The sequence below is a fragment of the Diabrotica virgifera genome, chromosome 5, assembly GCF_917563875.1.
Source record: "Diabrotica virgifera virgifera chromosome 5, PGI_DIABVI_V3a".
NCBI classification, from domain to species: domain Eukaryota; kingdom Metazoa; phylum Arthropoda; class Insecta; order Coleoptera; family Chrysomelidae; genus Diabrotica; species Diabrotica virgifera.
This window is the reverse complement of record NC_065447.1, coordinates 31329972-31341120: the sequence shown is the minus strand read 5'-3', so window position 1 is coordinate 31341120 and position 11149 is coordinate 31329972. Positions and strand designations below refer to the sequence as shown.

The following is an 11149-nucleotide window of genomic DNA, read 5'->3' as shown; positions in this document are numbered from 1 at the left end:
AAAAAGAAGAAGTATTAGGATGGTTATGATATGAACTCGGATTTTCCTATCATAAGTATAGTGTCGTAAACACTAGATCATTTTGAAGATAGTGGGGCAAAGGCGACCATTCATAAAGCTTAACGTGTAATCGAGAAATATTACATTAAATTTTATACATTTAGTTTATAAAAAACTTATTTTTTTATTTACATAAAGCCGCATCAACCATGGAAGGTTATTAGCGGATGTTGAAAAATTTTAATAATATTATTACATGATACTATGAAATAAATAAAAAGCTGTGGAAAGCTCCAGATACAAGAATAAAAAACCGTCGAACTCCGTAAAAATGAGTGGCGCATACAATATTCCAGCTACAAAAGAAGAGCTGATAAGGCGCTATATTACGTGGCGCTAAAATGTATTTTCATTTTGATGTAAAATAATATTCTAGTTTTATTTTGAAAGATTTTTCCAAAATATTTGCCAAATTTGAAATAAAACGCGTCACAACGAAGCTTCAAAATACTTCACTGCAATAAACTTACTATTTTGTGGCGTGTTGTATTTCAAATTTAGCAAATATTATGTAAAAATCTTTCAAACTAAAACTAGAATTTTTATTTTCCATCAGGAGCGGATCCAGAAAATCGACTAGGGGGGGCACATAGGGTAAAAATTCAAGGAGTCTGGAATATACCCCAATAAAAGTCTATTCTGTCTAGTGTATTTTTGATCCGTCTGGGGGGCGTTCCCCGTGCCCCACCCCTAGATCCGCTACTGATTTCCATCAAAATGGAAATACATTTTTATGCCACGTAATATTCACATCAGCTCTTTTGTAGCTGGAATATTGTATACGCCACTCATTTTAAGGGGTTTAGCGCTTTTTGTTCACTAATATTCTAATATGATATTATAGTCTAAGAGCTAGTGAACCCTCCGACTAACGGTCGTTCTGTAAGGCTAGAAATTTATCTAGGGATAATCCATAGCACACCAAGGCTAAAAACCATGACCTGCAGGCATCAGCGGTGCACGTGTATCTACCAGGTGAATCGAAAAGTGCAAATTTAGGGGGTAAAATAAACTTTCTCCTGTAAGGTCTAAATTTCAGTCTTTCAACTATTTTTTTGTCTTTCAACTATTCTTTTTTTTTTAATTTAATTATGTGTTTGAATAAGTCATTTAGAAGAAATGTGTACAATGACAGGCGATTCTGAAGAGCATAAGACCTTGCCAGGCGAGGGGAAAGATTAGGGGTGTTTCCTAAAATTATTCTTTTTGCATCGAACAATTTTTTTTTATATTTTTTGAATCATTTCAAATAAAAAAGGTCTTTGGTGATTTTTCTACTAAGTTAATAGTTTTTGTTATATAAGCGATTGAAAATTTTGAAAATTGCGAAATTTGCCATTTTTAACCCTAAATCGGACATTTATCTCAAAATTTCAATGTTCCCAAGGTACGTAGATATTCTTTAAACATTGATTGATGAAATCCCAAAGAGTTTTTTGCAATACAATATCGAAAACCCCTTTGTTTTTTTAATTGCTGATCAAGCGGGCGCGACACTGTATTATAACTGAGGACGTTTGAGTTTGCATAAATTCATTATCTCGAAAATGGGCAAATTTCAAGAGAAAGCCTCAGACAGATCGATTTTTATTTTTGAATTAGGACTTTTTGGCATATATATAATACTAGTGACGTCATTCATCTGGGCGTGATGACATAATCGATGATTTTTTTAAATAAGAGTAGGGGTTGTGTGATAGCTCGTTTGAAAGAAATTTTTCTTCTATTTGTCAAATTTAATCAAAGTTAATTTAATAAAAAAAATTTTTTTGTACACCCTGTATAAATAATTATGTTAATGAAAAATGAATAACCATTTTCAATTTCGTTGCAAAACGAAAATACAGCCGAACCATATTCTAGTCCAATCAGAGAGTGCTGCAAGCACCTCTACCGGTTTCGAAACTTATTAGTCTCTCATCAGGAGGCTCATATGCTGCTCTCCCTGATCCAACCAAAACAAACCCCAGCGTGCAGTCCCGGATTGCAACGAACGAAATGGCATGGATGCCCTAGCGGCAACTGCTAGCAAAATGACTAAGTTTTCACTCTAATGGCATATAAAACAACATAATGCTATTCTACATCCCACCAGAATGAAAACAATGGGAACCTTCTCTGGTTACACCTCCGAGGCTTCTACAATTTGCAAGCTATAATTATGTTAATGTTTATATTAGTGAATAGAGAATTAATTAACCTTTCAAATAAGCTGTCACACAACCCCTACTCTCATTTAAAAAAATTATCGGTTAAGTCATCACGCTCAGATGGATGACGTCACTAGTATTATATATATGCCAAAAAGTCCTAATTTAAAAATAAAAATCGACCTGTCTGAGGATTTCTCTTGAAATTTGCCCATTCTGGATATAATTAATTTATGCCTACTCAAAGGTCCTCACTTATACTACAGTGTCGTGCCCGCTTGAGTAGCAATTAAAAAACAAAGGGGTTTCCGATATCGTATTGCAAAAAACTCTTTGGAATTTCATCAATCAATGTTTAAAGAATATCTAGCTATCTTAGCAACTTTGAAATATTTAGATAAATGTCCGATTTAGGGTTAAAAATGGCCGATTTCGCAATTTTCAAAATTTTTAATCGCTTATATAACAAAAACTATTAACTTAAGAGAAAAATCAGTAAAGACATTTTCTGTTTGGAATGATTCAAAAAACTTAAAAAAAATTTGTTCGATGCAAAAAAAAAATAATTTTAGGAAAAACCCCTAATCTTTCCCCTTCGCTGGCAAGGTCTTATGCTCTTCAGAATCGCCTGTCATTGTACACATTTCTTCTAAATGACTTACTCAAACACATACTTAAATTTAAACCTTACGGGATAAAGTTCATTTTACCCCCTAAATTTGCACTTTTCGATTCACCTGGTAGATACACGTGCACCGCTGATGCCTGCCAAGTCATGGTTTTTAGCCTTGGTGTGCTATGAGTTATCACTAGACAAATTTCCAGCCTTACAGGACGACCGTTAGTCGGTGGGTTCACTAGCTCTTAGACTATTATTTATTATGCTATTCAGCGTAATACTGATGTATATCCAATTGCATAAAAGAGAAGTTTAAACAGTAACAAACTATAGTGTTTCTTAGGATATATTACAGGTTTAACATTATAGGAGTGCCCGTAAAGACGACGTTTTTACAGACTCTTCCTGCTATTGATTCACAATCTTCTGAACTTCTAAAATTGTTCTTGGTCATGGAACAACCCAATTTTGAATGAACGCGTACGCATTTTTTACTCTGTGTCTCCCATCTCCAAATAAAATCGTTAACTGAGGTGCCGTTGCAGGGGGGTATGTAAGTAATTAAAAAGCAATCTGTAACAAGAAAGAAAATATTATAATTAGGCATATAGTACGTTCTTTAACGGAAAATTTTGCAATACCTCTAAATTTTAAAGAACCGCTTGGATTGATATGATATTTGGCATACACATAGCTAATTAGTCAAAGAAAAAACAGTGATATTGTGCCGATATGTGCTTTTGCCCCGCGGTGGTTTTCACCCCCTCTTAATTGGTGAAAAAAAATTATTCGTCCAAAGTAAGTCCGGAAATGGATAAACTGACTAATAGTAACTTTTGTCCTATAGAGTTTTTTCATTAAGTCAATACTTTTCGAGTTATTTGCCAGTGAATATCTTCATTTTTTCAACAAAATAACCAAGCTTTTAGACAGTTTTTTGCAAATAACTTAAAAAGTAAGTTTTTTTGTCAAAAAAACATTCCTAGCAAAAATATAGCCTGTAAAAAATTTAAAAAAATGGTGTATATATCACATCTCTATACCTAGTAGAAGCAGAGTTATAGTTAATTAAAAATAGATTCATATTCGTCAAATTCAAAATGGAATACCTTAACGTGAAATAACCAATAATGAAGCACATTTCGGAGAAAAGTCATTACAACTTATTTAAAGTGTTTAAAAAAAGCTTCATTTTTGTTTTTTAAAGAAAATTCTAGCAACAAAATTAAACGAGTTACGCTCAAAATAAAGTTAGCCCTTTTTATTGGTTAAAAAATCGGGAAAATCACCCCCTAATCAGTATCTCAAATGAACTTAATCGTTACGACTTCACAAGTTTCCTGACTCGTGTATATATTGTTTATATGATCTGTAAGTTTCATCGGTTAAAAGTCCTTATTTTTGAAAGGGCTGTAGTTAAAAGGGATTGAACGAGTCACTGATCACGAATGCATGCAAATTTAGAAACACCAAATCTTAATCAATTTTTGTCTAACAGAAAAAAAAAAAAATAAATGGTATTCAGAAAAGCAATGCTGACTTTTTTTGTTTTTCGAGATTTTTGGTATCTCTAACAATTTTTAAGTTATTTTGAAAAAAAGAATATTTTTCAAAATTAAAATTTTTAAAAATTTTACTTTAAAACCAAATTTTTTCAAAGATAAGCACTTTGTATCGATGACACTTACATATGATATAAACAAAACATATTTAAAATAATTTGTGGAGCGGTAACGATTAATTTCATTTAAGTTGTTAATTAGGGGGTGGTCTTCCCGATTTATTTTTGCCAAAACAAAAGGGACCAACTTTATTTTGAGCGTAACTTGCTTAAATTTAATGCTAGAAACTTTTTATAAAAACAGAAATAAAGTTTTTTTAAACACTTTAAAAAAGTTATAATGGGTTTTCCCCAAAAAGTGCTTAATTTTTTGGATATTTCACTTCGAAATATTCTATTTGAAATTTGGTGAATATGAATTTATTTTTATTGGCTATAACTCTGGTTCGACGAGGTCCAGAGACCTAATGCGTAGACGTTTTTTTTTACTTTTTTAAAGGCAATATTTTTGTTATAACGTTTTTTTCGACAAAATACTTACTTTTCGAGTTATTTGCGAAAAACTTTGAGCTATTTTGTTGAAAAATGAACATATTCACTCGCAAATAACTCGAAAAGTGTTGAGTTGGCGAAAAAGCTCTATAGAACAAAATTTACTTTAAATTAGTCAGTTTATCCATTTCCGGACTTATTTTGGACATATATTTTTTCACTCCCAATAGGGGGTTAAAGTCACTCCCAGGGCAAAAGCACACATCGGTACAATATCACTTTTTTCTTTGACATGTAAGTTATTCGTATGCGAAATATCATGTCAATCCAAGCGGTTCTTTAAAATTTAGAGCAAAAACCGTGAAAGAATGTACTAATAATAAAACAGCGTATTTAAAATTATTGCTTCAGTTTCAATATGGTTTAATAGTGGTCATCTTTAAATAAGTTAAATAGTATAATTAAGTAGGACAGGGAATATGTATAGTGATATATGTCACAGAATATAATTATATGTCATAGAGAGTATACCAAACGTAGCGGGACGGTCGAATATTTTGCGAAACGAACATCCAATCGAAAAACTAAAAATTCGTGCTCAATATTTCTTAAAAATTTATCGAATAATAACTACCAAGCACGACCCCACCCTCCATCCCATGGATGTGGGGTGGGACTAACTTTAAAACCTTAAATACGAACCCCCGTTTTTTATTGCAGTTTTAGATTCCTCATGAAAAAAATAAGGAATGTTTATTTGATACATTTTTTTACAATTCTTGATAGATGGCGCTGTAATTGGAAAAAATCCGATTTATTAGCTCCATCTATCAACAAATCTAAAAAATGTCTCGAATGAATTAATGGGGGTTCCTGTTTAAAATTTTAACTTTACCCCCACCCCACATTTATGAGGTGGAGAGAAGGGGGTCGTGTTTGTTGTTATTCGATAGGTTTTTGAAAAATATTAAGCCAGTGTTTTTGGTTTTTCATTTGGAAATGTATTTCTCGAGATATTAGACTGTTTCTATAATTTAAATTATAATTCTACAACGCTTTTAAGTTATTAAAAATAATTACAGTATATCCCAAAGTACGTACACGACGTACAGGTCATGGTTACAAAATGGGGAACAAATAAATCCAAATAGTATATTATGTAGACGACGCCGCATTAATCGCCGAGGCAGAAGACGATCTTCAAAGATTAACACACATCTTCAATAAAACAGCCAAAAAATACAATATAATAAATATCAGCAGAAAAAACCAAACATATGACAACATCTAAATACCCAAAGTGATTTAGCAAGTGATCTCAAAAGTGCTTTGACCTATAAGTAATATGTAGTGATAAAGTGATACAGTTTTTTAACCTCAAAATTGAAGAAACTGATATTTACTTAAGTCGTCATTTGTAATTATTAATCAACTATAAGTTAACATTTGATTTTATGTAAAAGTCTCCTCCGAATAACCTGTCATGGTTGACGCGGTTTACTTAAGGGTTAGTGAAACAAGAAATTTGACTCGGTAAGTAATAGGTTTTCACCCAAAGTAATCGCTAGTAGAACTGGAAGTCAATATTTGAACTCTTCGTGTAACTTTGCGTCGATTGATATACGATTTTACTAATTTTGAGTCATTTTTACTAAACTTTGGGTTATCATTGTTTAAACAGAAATTATTTCCAAACCGGAACCTGTGCCTGAACTAAACATTTAAACTGAACTTTTCAATACGCTTCGATTGACGTATTACATGTACTTTTTCTGCGAATATAATGACACTTCTGGTTAGAACTTTTTAACCGGAAATGTTATTAAAACCAAAATTTTACATTTTTATTCATCTGGCTAAGGCACGTCGAATAATATATCGCTTACACTATCCCGGTGAATTTAAAACATTACTTATGATTGCATTTCTAAAACCGGAAGCCCCAGGTCAAAATTTTCACCTTCAGTAACATACTTGGCTTATAAGCTTTGATTTGGCACCTCATTTGTCATTCTACCTGGTATAAAGTCTGATGAGTTGTGCTCACGAACAGAAAAACATACGGACGGACGGACGGCCGGAGAGACGGACGTGGATAATAATTTAGAGTTTTCACATTTTTTCGAAATTGTGTGAAAACAAAAAATAAGATAAATTTACTTATAGGACAATGATGGGCGAACTTTCAGTATTAATACCTTATTGATGCGAGTTAAAACAAAAATTTTGATCACATAACAAATGTTTTTCTAAAATACTATTAATGGAAGAATTACCATGCTCTGTGAATTTTCCAGTTTCCGATTGGCCTTGTGTTATTTGTGGTTGCGCACTTAGAACGGCAAGTGAAAACAATAAGACAAGAATTTTCATATTTTAACTTTAACTACGTCGTCGTCATGAATTCAAAAATTTTATTTTGTAATACTGACATAAAGTTTGTGTGTGTAGTATGTAGTACGAGAAACTGAATTTACGTACTACGTAGCTAACTGATAAATTAATTTTTAATTAAGATAAGCATTATTATAGGTGTATTGATATTTTTAAATAGAAGCAATAAAAATTTAATACAATGGGCCATAAAACTCTATACAGTCCGTACAATATAGATACCGTTGCACGTCATCCGCGTCATAGCACGTAACGTCACATGATACCAACAAGAAATATTTAAGTCGTTGCTGTGTTCCTTTTTAGAATCGTTAAGCTGAGTACACTGGAATTACAGCCACTACACACTAGGGTGGTGCGAAAAAAGTCAAGTTGATAATCCAGTATCGCTATAGTGCGGAAAAGTTGCGATTGGTAATTACAAGAAAAACAAAATAAAAATTATTCAAATCGCACTTTACCTTTCGATCACGCAACGGGCCTAAAGATTATGAAAAAAAAAATGAAATTTTCCCATGTTTTCGGAAATTTTTATTTATTCTCCATGTACATTTTATTTATCGCTATAGTAAAATTTATTTACAGTTTGCATGGTTGAGTAATAAAAACAATAGTTTTACTCACTTAACGAATATCTTCCGATCCCGCAAGGTCAATCAAAATCTATAAAAATTTGAAATTGTTGATGATTCTGATAAACTAAAAAACATTTAGTTATCTCATTTTTCTGTAACATTGTGAAGCTCTTCGCTTGTTTAGATATTGTATAATAATATTTAAACGACCCAGAACTCACAACAAGAAGGTGGTTGCAGTTTTTATTCCACCCACACCCTTCTCTCCATACAACCAATGAGTGTGTTTTTTTACATTATTTACATAGTACATTTCTTTTTCATTTGTTTGTGTCCAGCTTTTAAACGTCAACTTTGAATTTTGATTTGGGGGTAAAATCTGGCAGCATGGGCCTTGATTTAAGTGTTGCCTTGATGATTCCATCTCTTGATTGGTTCACACATACATAATTAGACGATAATTCCGTGACCAACTCTACGTACCGCTAGACAGCTTGCGTATGACAGGGATGGTTTTGTACATTCCAGTCTGGCGTGTTGCCTGATATAATGTAGGGATTTATATCTTCATTTGAAACGCTTTGAAGAACTGGTGGAGAAGATAGTTTGCAACATTCCAATCTAATATTTCAGTGTAGTCCTCTGCTTCAAAATTTAAAGTAGGAGGGATGAAATATCTAATACGTTTGCCCTTGGCTTTAGTCTATCCGGCTTTTAACACTCTCCTTAATCCTAGCTCTCTAATGTGTTTCCTTTCTCCCTAGTACTTGAAATTTTGAAACACGGGACTAAAATGAAATAATAGACTGAAATATAATGTTGCAAAACTATTGCAGACTGTTGCAAATCTGTCTTCTCCACCACTTCTTCGAAGTGTCAAATGAAGATATAAGTTCTTGCATTACATCGGGCGACATACCAGACTGGAATGTACAAATCTATCCCTGACACACGCAAGCTGATGAGAGGTGCCTAAAGTTGGTCACGGAAGCATCGTCTAATGCAAGGGAGGCAAACCCGTGGATCGCGACCCCTAGGTCAGTCGATCGATGACAAGAAAAAATTATGTACCTACCTACCTATTCCCGTCCTAAATATTACGAAAATTCCTAGTCGGTAGATCGCAGAGAATTAGAAAGACAGACAGTAGATCTCGAGTCCGATTAAGTTGGTCACCCCTTGTCTAATGAATGTGGGCCCCAATCAAGAGATTGATTCATAAGGGCAACACTTAAATCAAGGTCCATGCTGCCAGATTCTACCACCAAATCACACTACAAAGTTGAAGTTTAAAAGCTGGGTACAAACATGGAAAAGAAATTTACTATGTAAATTATGTAAAAATCACGCTCATTGGTTGGTTGGAGAGAAGGGTGTGTGTGGAGCTAGAAGTGCAACCACCTCTTCGTTGTGAGTTCTGGGTTGTTTAAGTATTGTCATACAATATATAAACAAGCGAAAAACACAGTTTAGGAGAAAAATGAAATAAATGTTTTTTAATTAATCAAAATCATCCAGAATTTCAAAATTTATATAGATTTTGATTGACCTTGCGGGATCGGAAGATATTCGTTAGATGCGTAAAACTCTTGTTTTTATTACTCAACCATGCAAACTGTAATTAAATTTTACTATAGCGATAAATAAAAAGTACATGGAGGATCAATAAAAATTTCCGAAAAATAGGTAAAATTTCATTTTTTTCATAATCTTTAGGCCCGTTGCGGGATCGGAAGATAAAGTCCGATTTTAATAATTTTTGTTTTGTTTTTCTTGTAATTACCAATCGCAACTTTTCCGCACTATAGCGACACGGAATTATCAACTTGACTTTTTTCGTACCACCCTACTACACAGGGTGATTGATTAGCAGGGTAAAGCTCAATAGTTCCGCTATCGTAATAGATAGCAATAAAAGTTAAGAACAAAAATTTTAGCTACCTTTGAGCTTCACATTACAAAATTAGTTAGAATGTTACAGGGTGTTCGATAACACAGTGGCAGACCTAACTTTTGTTTTTTAATGGAACACCCTATATTTTATTTTAAATTCGAAATTCTGTTAACTTCTCCATCACAAAAATATAAAGTTTTGTACTGTTATACAGGTTATTTACAAAGTTATAACCAATTTTGTATGAAAATCGTAACAAGTTCAACTCCCTGTATAAATAAAAATAAGCACAACAGCAATGGTTTATTGATGCCATATTATTTATTTATTGTCAAAATTTTTAAGAATTATTGATATTGCTAATTTTCTTTATATCAAATACATGGTGAGTCAAAACGCAAGTACATTATTTTCTCAGTAATATTAAATGGATCACCCTGTATTTTATATCATTATTAAAAAGGAACATTAACGTACTTTAATTTTTATATAACATTCCCTATGCCCAAATTTATTAGTTTTCGAGATATTTTCATTTTTCAGAGCAAATTATTTTTTGTGTATAAAATCTAAATTTTAAGTAAGCCATGACTGAATTGACAATTGAAGATTAGCGATTATTGATCCGGTAATCAATGTAACACTGTAGCAAATAAAGAAATAAAAATAATTTATTAGTAATACATTTTACAAACAAAAACACAACCACTACATGCAACATTTTTGAAACAAAAAAAAAACTAACTTTTTATGTAAATGCAAAAAATAAACAAAGAAAATTAGTAACAAATTTTACAAAAAAAAAACACAAACACAAAATACAATATTTTGTAAAGACAATTAAACATTACTTTTGTGTGTAAATGTAACAATGTAACAAATGAAGAACGACACATAATTTATCAGTAATGCATTTTGCAAAAAAAACATGTTTGAAAAAAATTAGAAGCTATTTTAATAAAATATTTTTAATATTTAATTACAAAAGGTGTTCAAAATTACCTCCTAACACATTTATGTTCACCTAAAAATGATTATTGAATGAGCTACTTACTCTGCGGAGCATTTGTAAATTAACACATCGAAATACACTTTGTATTATATTTTTAATCTCATCCCTTGTTGTTGGAGGTATTTTATAAACTTCATTATTAACGTAACCCCAAAAAATCAGTCCAGTTTATTAAATTCTGGTGATTTGGGTAGCCACGTTACTGGTCCAGTGGAAAATGAAAATATCTTGGAAACTAATAAATTTAGACATAGGAAATGTTATCTAAAACTTAAAGTACGGTAATGGTACTTTTCAATAGTGATATAAAATACAGGGTGTTCCTTTTAAAATTACTGAGAAAATAATGTACTTTCGTTTTGACTCACTCTGTATTTGATATAAAGAAAATT

General features: G+C 32.1%; 1 protein-coding gene across 1 annotated transcript; it reads right to left on the bottom strand.

Annotated features, from left to right (window-relative positions):
* Positions 1 to 3162: 3162 nt before the first annotated feature.
* Positions 3163 to 7376, bottom strand: LOC126884973 (uncharacterized). Its single transcript, XM_050651358.1, has 2 exons — positions 7159 to 7376; positions 3163 to 3402 (listed from the first exon to the last, which is right to left on the bottom strand). The coding sequence occupies exons 1-2, from the start codon at positions 7253 to 7255 to the stop codon at positions 3179 to 3181; spliced, it is 321 nt and encodes a 106-aa protein (XP_050507315.1). The 5' UTR covers positions 7256 to 7376; the 3' UTR covers positions 3163 to 3178.
* Between the last annotated feature and the right edge of the window lie 3773 nt (positions 7377 to 11149).